Consider the following 14,029-nt stretch of genomic DNA (forward strand, 5'->3'; position numbering starts at 1 on the left):
AGAGTTTAGATATCCTCTATGATCAAAATAAATATTGCGTATAAACAAATGCACAGCTGTCAATATGTTGGCCCCTGTAACATGATCCAATAAAGCAGACATAGAACAAAGTGCAGCATCGGAAACATTGCATGTAATGTACACGCAAAGTGCAATCCAAGTACAAAGACCCAGAAACGTGACACTGACCGAGTGAGATACAATAAATGGCGTGCAGAGGGTGGAGCAGACAGGAGGACAGGGTTGGGTTGAGTATACACTGACAGTTCCTCGTGCTGTGTCCCCATACACTGACTATGTTTATTGCATCTATCCCATCAGACTCCAGCCAGCAGTGTCCACCGCAGACTAACCAATGTAAAGTGGAGACGCCCAGCGATCAGAGTGCGTGACAGCAGGATGCGGGAGCCAAGCTGGCACTTCTCCTCTGGATGGGCACAGGGATCCCGTAAGTAAAAGAATATCTGCAATCTCACTGTTAATACATTGTTGCTTGTAACTTTCATAGTTTGTTTTAGTTCTTGCTAGAGATGACAGAAACGGGTAAAACAAGTTCCTCACTTTTTATGATATTCCTAAATATTTCTGTGTAGTTTCAGTTGCATAGTACCGAACAATTCTGTACAATTGTCAGCAGATTGCTGGTACTTTCTGCAGGTGTTCATGCTGAGTATGTGCCTCTTGTCTGAGTACAACGCAATTTATAATAATTACAAACATAACTAGGCATTATTCCACCAATGATAGTTCAGTGCTTTGGTAGAGGACAGAGAGTTAATGCATCCCGAGTTTCTGCACACCTGCCACAGCCGTTATGTGGGCTTTCCACGTACCTGTGCTAAGTTCCTAGGTCTGCACACCAACAGTACCCATTAGGAAGGGCTCCCACCATCCTTGTGCCAAGTTCTCAGATCTCAACACCTACTGTGCCCACTATGAGGGGCTCTCGCCATTCCTGTGCTGAGCTCTTGGGTCTGCACACTTCTGTGCCCATTATTATTATACAGGATTTATATAGCGCCAACAGTTTGCAGCACTTAACAACATTAAGGCAGACAGTACAGTTACAATACAAATCAATACTGAAGGAATCAGAGGGTCCTGCTCATTAGAGCTTACAATCTTGAAGGAAGGGTCAAGTGAAACAAAAGGTAATAGCTGTGGGGGATCAGCTGATGGAGAAAATGAAAATACAGTTGTTAGGTGTGGATAGGATAGGCTTCCCTGGGTTTTTCAGGGATCTTCTCAAAGGAGGTAAGGAGTTCCATGGGAATGGAGAGGCTCTGGAAAAGTCCTGAAAAGGGGAGGATGGGAGGAAGTGACGAGGGAGCTAGAGAGCAGGAGGTCCTGAGAGGAATGAATTATAAGGGGCTGCAGCAATCTCTGCTGGTCTGTACCCCTTCTGTCACATTTATGAGGGGTTCATGGAATTTATGGCTCTGCACACCTGTCACAGGGTTTATGAGAGGTTCCCACCATCCCTACTGCAGTCTGTAAGTCTACATTCCATTAATGGGCAATTCGATTCTAAAAGTGGGTTGTTTTAAAGCAATACAAAATTCCCCAATACATTCCTGTGCCATGTCTGAGTCAAGTGAGGCTATAAGTGGACCTGAGCTGATATTTACACACCAAAAATTCTGCTGGTATTGTGGTATCCAGCTTGAAAACTGCCCACCTTTGTCCTGTGTCATGAGATACCATGTAGCATTTTCAGAAGGAGAAATAACAAATGACAGTTTCACATTTCCCTTAAGAAAGATTTACATTCAAGACCAAATTAACTTTCAGTTTAAGCTAGCTAAATACATTTCAATGCAAAAGCCTCATGCCCTGTACACACCACCGGTTTTTCTGACAGGCCAAAAGCCTGCCTTGCATACACACGTTCAGTCAAAAAAACGCTCGACCAAAGCACGGTGACGTCCAGCACGTCCGACGGCACTGTAAAGGGGACATTCCATTCAAATGGCGCCACCCTTTGGGCTGCTTTTGCTGATCCTTGCGTTAGTAAAAGTTTGGTGAGAGACAATTCGCGCTTTTCAGCCTAGTGCTTTTCAGTCCGTTACAGGGTGATGAATGTTCTATCTCCATTACGAACGTTAATTTTACCAGAACGAGCGCTCCCATCTCATACTTGATTCTGAGCATGCACGTTTTTTCCACCCTCGGAAAAGCATACACACAAGCGGTTTTCGCCACGAGAAAAAGACTGACAGGAAACACGACGGGAAAAAATAGAGCAGGTTCGACTTTTTTTGTGGGCAGTTTTCTCGTCGATAAAACTGCTATGGAGCATACACACGACCGGTTTTCCCGACCAATCTAAAAAATTGCAGTTTTCTCGTCGGGAAAACCGGACGTGTGGACGAGGCATTACAGTTTTTTTTCTTCAGGATGCAGCCGCATCATAAGCCGAAAAGCCTGTTCCCTGTCAGGGCACACTGCAGAGAAGGACCCTTGCCATCTCTATGAAACAGTAGTCTCTCCCACACGCCCTAAAAAGTCAACCCTGTATCGCTCTGCAATTATCAAAATGTATTTCCCTGCTGATTGGAAAACTCTAGCTCTGACTCAGCAGGGGGCATATCAGACCTTTGCAGATAGACCACTGCTTCCACCCAAAGAAAGGTTCATTCTCTGCAGCATGCTGGCTTCTTTACACATGCTGTGGCTGCTTTCCAAATACATTGAATACCTTTATTTTTTATGAACCTGGAATGTAGTTAGTTGATTTAAACTGAAAGCGAATTTGGTATTTAACTGATACAAACGTATGGCTTTATTATGCCATTACAGAGACTACGGCATGCTTATTATTTAAGTATCAGTATGTCTGTTCTTTTCCTCATCACCCGTTAATTACAGCTGGGAAACAAATTAATCTTCTCCAGTGTTACTTTCATTTTTCCCAATAATGGTTCTTATTATTTTGCAACGTATTAGTAACCAGTTAAGCATGAAAACATCCTACAGACAACAACATAAATACTTAATTTAAAAGAAAAATGTGTAAGAACTTGTTATTCTGGTGCAACAAGAGATTAATGAGCAAGGTACACCCATTTTTAAGGCTGGATTCACACCTATGCATTTTTAGTGCTTTTTGCAGATTTGCACTACAGTCCATTTAACATGGTTTCCTATGGAACACGTTCTGTAGTGCAAATCTGCAAAATGCACTAAAAATGCATAGGTGTGAATACAGCCTAAATATTTTCAGCAAGATTTTTTTTTTTTATCTGCCTTAAATTAGGTAAATGTATCTGGTAAATTCCCAGATGCCCTTGAACACCAAGAAAAAAAGAACCACTTTTTCAGATGTTATCAATTATGTTAACATTTAAACGTTAACTGAAAAAAAGCTCTATTGACAATCTTCCTGGAAGGGATTAATAAAAAGTAATGGAAGAGCTGCAAAAATTAGCTTTCAGCAAGAAAGTGTAGGTATGGGACCTTCTGAATGCAGATCGCAGGACCAAACAATGTCGTTCCCTGCTAAAATGAAGAATTATGCACACACGATCGGAATTTCCGATGAAAAAAGTCAGACAGAATTTTTTCATCGGATATTCCGACCGTGTGTATGCCCCATCTGAGTTCTTCCTTTGGAAATTCCGAAGGACTTAGAAAGAGAACATGTTCTCTTTTTTTCAGACGGAAATTCTGTTCGTCTGTATGGAACTCCGACGGAGAAAAAAACACGCATGCTCAGAATCAAGTCGACGCATGCTCGTAAGCATTGAACTTCATTTTTCTTGGCTCGTCATAGTGTTGTACGTCACCGCTTTCTTGACGGTTGGAATTTGGTGTGACAGTGTGTATGCAAGACAGCGTGAACGGAATTCCGTCTGAGTTTATCCCAATGAAAATTCCGATCGTGTTTACAAGGCATAAGGCCTGGTTCACACCTATGCATTTTTTAGCCAATTTCAGTTTTGCAGAAACACACTACATTCCATATAACATGGTTTTCCTATGGGCCATGTTCACATCTGTGCATTTTATGGAAAGGGCCATGGACTTTTTTTCTGGTTTTTGGTTCTATAGACTTCAATGGATTAAAAGCATGTATTGAAAAATGCAAATATGCACATGCAATATGCAAACTGCAAGTTTGAATCAGGCTTTAGGCCGGAATCACACTAGTGCGTTGCGTTTTGGAGCTGCGTTCTCGTTGCGAATTTCTCTAGAGGGTGTTCTGCAGATCAACTGCGGTTTAGATGCAGATCAGGTGCGAATTTGGAGACCTGGGAGAAGTTCCGGGTGAGAGGAGAGTGGGGGAGAATTGTATTGAGCTGAATGAGAGAAATTCCTGCAGAGAACTGAACACATGTGCGAATTAGATGCGTACCCATAGAAGATAATGGGACTGAATTTGCACCTGAGCCGCACCGCAAGACATAAAAACCGCATGCGGTTTGGAGGCAATACGCAGTGCGGATGCATCGCACATATGTGAACCAGCCTCATTGAAAACAATGTATTTTGAAATATCCTGCGAATTAGATGCGGTTTAAACCGCACTCAATTCGCATAGGTGTGAACCTGGCCTTAGAGTTCAGCTTGGATTGTTTTTCTTGCTTGCAGAAAGCATGTCACCAAAGGGCTATATTTTTGGCCATGTGACCACAGGGAGCCTGGAGCAGCATGTTCTCCAGGAAAGGTATTCACACTCTCCTGTTAATCTTTATTTATCCACCTGAGCATTGCCTTAAAGCAATTGTAAAGGAATTAAAAAAATAATTAAACAAACAGGTCTATATTTACCTGCTCTGTGCAATGGAATCCTCCTCCTCTCAGGTCCCCCACTGGCGCTCCTGGCCCCTCCTCTTTGTCCAGTGCCCCCAGGGGAAGTCGGTCAGCCCGCCCCCTGCTCCCTCATCACTGGTTTCAGTTGTCAGCAGTGGAAGCCAATGGCTCCCGATGCCCCAGCAAAGCCAGCTAAAGCCGGAAGTGAGGGGAGAAAATAGCTGCAGCAGTGCACAGCGCTGGATCGCATGATGAAGTCCTAATGATGAAATGTGTTGGCCAAAGGAATTAGTGGCATAATGTCTTAGAGCATGGTTGCTCAACCTGTGGCCCTCCAGCTGTTGCAGAACTACAAGTCCCATGAGGCATTGCAAGGCTGACGGTTGCAAGCATGACTCCCAAAGGCAGAGGAATGATGGGACTTGTAGTTTTGCAACAGCTGGAGGGCCACAGGTTGAGCACACATGTCTTAGAGAATGCTATATTGATAATACTATATGTCCTAGGTCAGTAAATCTTTTTAATAAATGTTATCACTTTGGAGTTCCTGAATAGTGAGACCCATTAGGACAATCCAAATAAGAAGGAATCCCTTATTTTGTCTGTCATAAAGGGGGCAAATGCTGACCTATTCATGGTGGTGGACTGGTATGCAGAAGTAGTATATTTACCATAAACATTAGACATAGAAGTGGTAGATCGGATATACTACAGGCTCACCAGGTTCTTAACATTTTACAATAGTGCTGACATTTTTATTGCGTCTAGGATATTTATTAATTTGCATATTGTTTTAGGAGATCTTGTATAACTGTATGATAAGATATACAACCCCAATTATAAAAACGTTGGGATGCTGTGTAAAATCTACATAAAACAGAATGCAATGATTTGCAAATCTCATAAACCCATATTTTATTCACAGTAGAAAATAGAAAACATATGAAAAAATCTGGAAACTGAGGAGGCAATTTGTTGGAGTTTTGAGAGGGGAATGTTGTCCCATTCTTTCCTGATAAAGGATTATAACCGATCAAAATCCTGGGTTTTCTTTGTTACATTTTTTTGTTTCAAGATGTGCCAAATATTTTCAATCGGTGAAAGGTCTAGACTGCAGGCAGGCCAGTTAAGCACCCAGACACTTCTACTACAAAGCCATGTTGTTGTCTTAGATGCAGTATGCGGTTTACCATTGTCCTGCTGATATTTGCAAGGCCTTCCCTGAAAAAGACGCCTGGTTGGGAGAATACGCTACTATATTCCGTGTACATTAAATGTAGGCAAATATGTATTCTGCTACATATTTTTGGTTAAAAAATGTCAATAAGCGTATATATTGATTGGTTTGCACGAAAGTTATAACATCTACAAATGATGGTGTGTGTATGTATATATATATATATATATATATATATATATAAATATATATATACACTGGAATTATTTATTTATTGTTCTTATAGTTATTGTGGCAATCAGCGACTAAGCCCTCGTTCATACTGGGGCGACTTGTCAAGCGATTTGACAGTTCCAAATTGCATGACAAGGCGCACCCTATTGTCAGCAATGGAACCTTTTAAATCGGTGCGACTGACTTTGTGGTGCTGCACCGAATTAAAAAAAAAAGGGCGGCTAGGGTTTCCTTGGAGCTATTACAGCTACCGGTGGGGAGAGGGGGTCTGGCGGTACCCGAACTTTGCTTCTACTACCTGGCTTCACAACTAGTACATATACACTGGCACATGTTTCTGCAACTGAACAATGCTGCAGTTGCAGTTGAAGCGGCAGTGGTATCTTTTTATGAAACTTTATTAAACTTTTTCTTTAGGGGATAGGTCCCTACGGTGGGAGGCAGGGAGATGCTCAGATCTACTAAACGTATCCTGGGGATCTGTCTAAATCATATAGTTGAAAGCCCTCTTCCCCAATCACCCAATGCCCCGTGGTTCAATCCTTGTCTGAAGAAACTTTTCCACCTAGAGGATGGGTATAGATGGGTTAAATTTGGACTTGCATATCTCCACCATTATATGATAATAGTGAACTAAAATCGTTTACACAATTGAATAGGGAACTGGATATCCCGGATTCCTGGGCATTCCAGTTCACCAGACTGAAACATGCTGCTCATGCTCAGTTTGGGACAGAACAAGTATCCCTTGAAAACTCTAAATTAGAAAAACTCCTTGCTGCTCCTGATTACACTAAATTGATCTCTACTTATTATAGTACACTCATAGGCAAAGAAAAACCCAAGGGAAAGGAAACTTAGAGAAAGATAGACCGCTATTATACCACAACTTACGGAGGAACAATGGGGGGACATGTTGGCCTCCTATACGCCCACAGTTATCTCTGTCAGAGACAAATTGATACAACTCAGATACTTGCACCAAATGTACTACACTCCGCTAAGTGTAGTACATTTGTTGCAAGTATCTGAGTTGTATCAATTTGTCTCTGGCACTGTAATAGGATACGGCCCCTATGGTCGCAAGTGACCCAATTTATTGCTGACACATTCGATCTGCCGAATATCTGTAGCCCACTGTTGGGACTTCTAGGCATTATAGAGGATGAAGTTATGAGCAACAACATGAGAACATTATTACGATTGCTGTTTTACTATGTTAGAAAGTTGATTGCTCTCAACTGGATTAAAGTAGGCCATACACAGTCGAATTTCGAACACATTTTCTTTTCAAAATCAGAAAGTTCGTTTTTTTGTAACCCGATGATGCCACCATTGATTTTCGAAATTAGGCCGACCAAACCTTTATGTTGCCGGGAATATTCGTTTCTCTCCGGGAATATTCTTTTCTCTCTGGGAATATTCTTTTCTTGCACATGCGCATTTTTATTCTATTACATTTCTCGCACAATTCTCCCATCATTGATAAGAAAATCGTTTATCAAAAAATTTCCAACATGTCGGATTCCTCAAATTTGTTTTTGCCGCACAAAAATCGGTGCGAAATACGTATGAAAATTCTTTGATACAATTTTCGAAAGAGAATTCTTTTGAAATTTCGAACCATGTACTGTTTACATTGACCAAGCTCTGTCCTGTCTTCCTCCTCGCCGATCAGCGGGTGTGGCAGTTATCCACTGGACCCCCACCTGGACACAGACAGCAACAAATAACCTGATAGAGGTTTTGAAGCCTTTTTTTTCTCTATCCAAACTAAAGAAAAAAGTTTGGGCTATAAATGCACTGATGATCAGAAGTGGGTCTGGTGGCCCCTGCAATTGAACACCGGCAGGTTGTAGCCAAGGAATCTGAATGAGTTACTACATTGTCCACACAGGTCTTGAACCTTCGAAATAAGCACTATACATAAGACTCCCACCTCCCTGGCCTTGGGTCTCATAGCTGTTGTATGGATAGCTGTACCTATAATAAGGCTTACCTGTAGGTATAAAGAATATCTCCTAAACCTGTAGCGGAGCATGCGCATCGGAGATCCTCGGCTAAACGCCCGGCAGCCGATGGACCTTGCCGGGGAGAAATCTCCCGCACGCATGCGCGGGAGTGATGACATCGCCGCTCCAGCCAATCACAGCGCTGGAGCGGCGATACCCGGAAGACACGTCGAGGCAAGATGACATCTCCCTCGGCGTGGACCAGGTAAGTTCCTCACACCTCGTTTCAAGGTAAGTATTTCATAATGAGCTAGTATGCGGTGCATACTAGCTCATTATGGCTTTTGTTTTTTAGGTGTTAAAAAAAAAACGGCAGCGGGTTTATTACCGCTTTGAGTGCAGCATAAAGATTTACAAATTATCTATATTATGACATAATAGCACGAGGCTTATGGTTTCTTATTTATATTTGTTCCTACTAAACTGACAAGCTGCAGTATTGGGCAGGCTTACATGTTTGTTGCCTCTACGCTACATGGAACCAAGACACGCTACAGACAGGAACTGATCAGACCAGCAAAATTTGCTCTGTGATGAATACAATGTTGTTAACGGTTATTGGAATTGGTTTCTCTCTGTATCTGTCTCTCTCAAGTCAGATCCATTTATCAATGCCCCGAAGGGAAGACAAAGCGCAAAGAGAAACAGTCGATCGTTTATCTAATCAAAGATTCATACATCTCGCTGCAGACACTTTGAAGCTAAATAGAGAATTCACAGCCAAGAATCTGGAAGCCTCTGTGTATAAAAGTTGCGCAACCTGTGGCCTCAGGGCAATGCTGGGCTAGGCTGCCCTAGCGATTTCCAAAACACAGGCAATAGAGGTTTAAGTCCTTGAATTCAACAAGCTAGATTAACATCAGTTGGGATTAAAATGGCCTTTGTGGTTTAGCTCCTAAGGGATTGTTGTACTTTTAAAATGCATAAGTCTTCTAACAGAGATTTGTCATGAGTACCATTGCTGAACAGGGTAGTAGCCTGGCTGTGTGCTGATGCTAAAGAGTTAAAAACTTAAGATTTTCCATCAACCTTGTATTTGCTGCATACTTCAAGACTGTCAAGCCCTATACACATGCTCGGTTTTCTCGGCGGTAAAAAGTCCGCCGAGAAAACTGAGGGGAAAACTCGGCAGGAAAACTGCCATGGAGCTTTGGTCGTGAATCCTGGCCATGTGTATGCTCCATTGGCACTGCCTCGCAGTGTTTTCCATAGGAAAGTAGTAGATCTGGCAGGAAAAAAAACGCTGGGAATCCAGCAGGTTCTCTATTTTCCCCGACAGGATTCCCGGCTGTTTTCCTGTCGGGAAAACTGCGAGGAAGCAAAAACACATCCGGTTTTCCCGGCCAAAATCTCTCTTGGCAGTTTTCCTGGCAGGAAAACTGGTCGTGTGTACAGGGCTTAAAGGGTCACTAAAGGAATTTTTTTTTTTAGCTAAATAGCTTCCTTTACCTTGCTGCAGTCCTGGTTTCATGTCCTCATTGTTCGTTTTTGCTTTCATGTTGCTGTAAATCCTCTCTGTTCTGGACACTTCCTGGTTGCCTGTTTCCTGATAACCACAGTACTGGGAGATTTCTCACGGTGGTCACTAATCAAGGAGCTGTGTGTAAAACGAAACTGGATTGGTGCTGAGGAGTTTTAGACCAAGTATCACTGCTCTCTATTGGCTGACTGCCCTCTAGTGGCTCTCTGTACATCAGAGAACCAGCAAACAACAGCAAAAACGAAACTACACTGCAGGCACATTATATGATTGTTTTTTTATCTATTTTTAATCATTTTTAAAAGGAATCAGTTAACTATTATGTCTCTGTGCCCTGTAAACAGTCATTTCAGCTAAAAATTTTTTTTCCTTTAGTGACCCTTTAACTCAGAAGCTTTGGATCTAGACCCAGCCTGCCTGCAATCTATACTGAACAGTGTAGAGGGCAACATGACTGCAGACCAGGACTGAGAACAAGGATACTTTTATAGACCTGTTGTTTTAATGTTGTAAGGCCTGGGGCCATACATTATAGTTTCTGCACTGCACTTTTGTAATTACTATAGAAACAGATCACAAACAGCTGCAACAATGCAGCCCCTTCAGAGGTTAAACTAAGCCCAGGCAGTCCCATCTGAGGGCAATCAGACAACTTTCAGTCAGCAGGGTATAAATCCAAAGGGATCCCTTATGCCTTCTTTGTTCTAAGTTATTGCCAGGAGAAGACAACAAAACAGAGCAGACTGCAGACAAGCTGAATGTAAATGAAGATTTGATAATAGCGGGCCAGACCTCAGCTCTCAAAGTACAGACAAAAAAAAGGTAGACCTAAGACTTTAGATTAGCAAAGAAAACTTGCTATACAGTTGTGCTCATAAGTTTACATACCCTGGCAGAATTTAACTCTCGATCTTCTCAGGCCTCGTACACACGACCGAGTTTCTCGGCAAAAACCAGCAAGAAACTTGCTGGGATTTTTTTTTTGCCGAGGAAACCGGTCGTGTGTACATTTTTCGACGAGGAAACTGTCGAGGATCCCGTCGAGCCAAAAAGAGAGCATGTCTTCTTTTTCCTCGACGGGAATGGAGAAACTTGCCTTGTCGAGTTCCTCGACAGCCTAACAAGGAACTCGACGAGGAAAACAATGTGTTTCGCCTGTCGAGTTCCTCGGTCGTGTGTACGAGGCTTCAGATGGTAAAGCTGCCCATTCCTCTTGGCAAAAAGCCTTCAGTTCCTGTAAATTCTTGGACTGTGTTGCATGAACGGCACGTTTGAGATCTCCCCAGAGTGGCCCAATGATATTGAGGTCAGGAGACTGAGATGGCCACTGCAGAACCTTCACTTTATTCTACTGTAGCCAATGACGGGTCAACTTGGCCTTGTGTTTTGGATCATTGTCATGTTGGAATGTCCAAGTATGTCCCATGCGCAGTCAATTAAACTGTGGTGACACCACTGATTCTGCTTCTGTGTATCAACTAACCCAAACCACATGCCACAAGACTGTCCGGACACTCTTTGCCCTTATAGTAACCCCTTTCTTCCAAACATGGTGGCTGCTGAAGGCTTGTGGAAATTGTTTTATTGCCTGCACTAAGATATTCTGGTAGGTCCCTCAGATATAAGTTCTGTGGCTAATGTTTATGTTTTATGTCCTTGATTTGTTCAATCTCTATGATTGTTCTGGAGAGCTTATGGGCTATCTAAGGATGTTTTTCTATTTTGAGTTTTCTGTTATCTTTGGACAAGAATTATGTTATGCATTGCTACACTGTACTGTACACCCGTGTGTGTTCTATTTTTACTTCAATAAAACTCTTTCAAGTAAAAAAAAAAAAAGATATTCTGGTAGGTACATGATAGTGCTGGACTATAAAACGTAATAGTGCTGACAATAAAAATAGTTTTTTTTTTATGAGGAGGCACTAATATTTAGAATTGATAGGAACTTATAGGCAGCACTGATATGTAGCACTGATGGGCACCGATAGGCTACACTGATATGTAGCACTGATAGGCTACACTGATAGGTGACACTGATGGGCACTAATAGGTGGCATTGATAGGCAGCACTCATAGATGGCACTGATGGGCAGCACTGATGAGGAGGTACTGAGAGGCATTAGTGATGGGTATCTAAAGGGCACTGACAGGCATTACTGATGGGGCACCGATTGGCTTTTTTATGCATTAAAATGAAAAAAACGTTTTAATGCTGCAGCCCCCCTCTTTCCTTTCCTGGACGCTGTCATCTTCTGTCCAGGAACAAGAACACCATCTGTAGCTGGTATCTTGTGTCCCAATTAAATAGATTGATAGCAGCGCAGTCATGGGCTGGCGCTGCTATCAAATCCAATGATGTGGGGGGGACGAGTCCGGCATTCGTGTCTATAGGGCAGGATGCTGGACTCAGGAGTGCGCCCGCAAGGTAGCCCCCTGGGAGAACGCTTCTCCTAGGGCAGGGGTGGCAAACACAAGGCCCGCGGGCCGAATCCGGCCCGCGAGACCTTGCCATGTGGCCCGCGCAACGGGCCGTCCGTTGCACCTGGTGATGCAACGGATCGTGACCGATCCGTGATCCGCTGAGCGCACCGCTGCCTCGGCCTTAGGAAAGGCCGCGGCTTCGGCCTAGCTCCGGAGCGGTCGGCCATCTTGGTACACCCGGCTCCTATGATGGACGTCCTGGAGATCCAATCACAGGACTGCGGGACGTGTGACGTCCATCATAGGCGCCGCAGACTCCAGAAGGCGGCAATTACAAGCCTCCTTGACACATGCACTAGGGAGCAGATTATGACAACACTAGTGCATGGGCGGGCGGCTCTCCTCTCCTCTCCTCCCCTCCTTTCTGGCTGGCTGGATGCTGTGACACATGATGTCAGGTAGATGAAGTCATTGTGTATGTCAGGTAGTTCCATGTATGTCAGGTAGGTCCATGTATGTCAGGTAGGTGAGGCCAGTGTATGTCAGGTAGGTGAAGTCATTGTGTATGTCAGGTAGGTCCATGTATGTCCCATCCTACCCCATTCCACCCCACCACATCCCATCTCATCCCACTCCATCCCATCTCATCCTACCCCACCCCATCCCATCCCAGGGTGAATAGAAGGAGAGTGGAGGGTGCAGAGGTCAGATATTGCACACGGTCCATAGCATACTCCTGTATCCTGCATTTTGTACGCAGCAAACTCCTGAATCCTGCGCTCCATAAAACCAGTAATAAACAAATGCAGTGACAATTATTTATGATAATAGTGGACACGTAGTCTTACAGATACAACCGGCCCTTTGAGGGCAACCATACTGCTAATGCGGCCCCCGATGAGTTTGCCACCCCTGTCCTAGGGGGTTATCTGAAGTGAGGAGGAGCCACGATAGACACCGAGGGACCCCAGAAGTCGAGGTCCGGGGCCACTCTGTGCAAAACGAGCTGCACAGTAAGGTAAGTATGATATGTTTGTTATTTTTTTTTAAACAATCCTTTACAATTACTTTATTAAGTTATAGCAAAGACAGATCAATCTGAGCTACATTTGGATTTTAGTTCATTCGCAATTTTTTCCAGATACAACTACCAGTTCCCTGAATAGATGTTATTGTTTTGGTGAGTTGTCAGGGGAGCGATAAAAAAACAACTCAACCACCTGTTTTTCCTGCCCATGTGAAAAAGGACCAAATCTGATCTCCAGGTGCATATAAAAACACAACAGAATGCAGCTCTGTATTAAAAGTTTTTTTTAAATGTGAGCAGTTAAAAGTGTTACTAAACCCACAACAGTAAAATCAGTCTGTATATGCAGTAAAGCATGCTTGTTATACTCACTGTGGAACCTAAGGGGTTAATCCTCAGCATTGTGCAAAAAGGCTGTTTGATCCTGTCTTCTCTGATCCCCCCTTCCATTACTGTCTCAAATCCATCTCCTGATAGAACAGAGCCTTAGGGGCAATCTGCACATGCTCAGTTTGGTGTTTATTGCTAGAGTTTTTTTTCTTTTTGGGAGGGTGCATGTGATCTGCAGAGGGCCAATCAACACTGTCAAGACAGGGAGTCAGGGGTCCTGCAGCCTCATATGACAATCAGAGGAGAATGAAACTCCTCCTACAATCTTTTTAGAAGTCATAAGACTGCTATATACTGCTGATGAGAAAATATATTTAGCAGTTTATATTTACTAAAATTATTGTATTTCCATGTGCTGTGGGAGATCAGACATAGTGAATGCAGGGTCCTGGATTTAGTAACACTTTAAAGTGGCTGTAAACCCTTACAACACACTTTTTGCTACAGGTAAGCCTATTATAAGGCTTACCCGTAGCTACCCTGGATATCTCCTAAACCGTTTATCCCCTGTATTTGCATGTGCCAATGTAATC

The 14,029-nt window shown here is 43.2% G+C and overlaps 2 protein-coding genes across 7 annotated transcripts in view; one reads left to right on the forward strand and one right to left on the reverse strand.

Moving 5' to 3' along the window:
• Positions 1 to 14,029, reverse strand: part of CACNA2D4 (calcium voltage-gated channel auxiliary subunit alpha2delta 4) — a 355,329-nt gene that overhangs the window by 113,024 nt on the left and 228,276 nt on the right. The window lies entirely within an intron of this gene.
• The window catches only part of LRTM2 (leucine rich repeats and transmembrane domains 2), a 93,055-nt gene that overhangs the window by 54,949 nt on the left and 24,077 nt on the right, over positions 1 to 14,029 (forward strand). For both annotated transcript variants that reach the window (XM_040345316.1, XM_040345317.1), the window contains exon 2: positions 322 to 448. In XM_040345316.1, the coding sequence (XP_040201250.1) occupies positions 400 to 448 (49 nt within the window). In that variant the 5' untranslated portion in view covers positions 322 to 399. The remainder of the gene's footprint in view (positions 1 to 321; positions 449 to 14,029) is intronic.

This window comes from Rana temporaria, chromosome 3 (assembly GCF_905171775.1).
Source record: "Rana temporaria chromosome 3, aRanTem1.1, whole genome shotgun sequence".
In the NCBI taxonomy this organism is placed as follows: domain Eukaryota; kingdom Metazoa; phylum Chordata; class Amphibia; order Anura; family Ranidae; genus Rana; species Rana temporaria.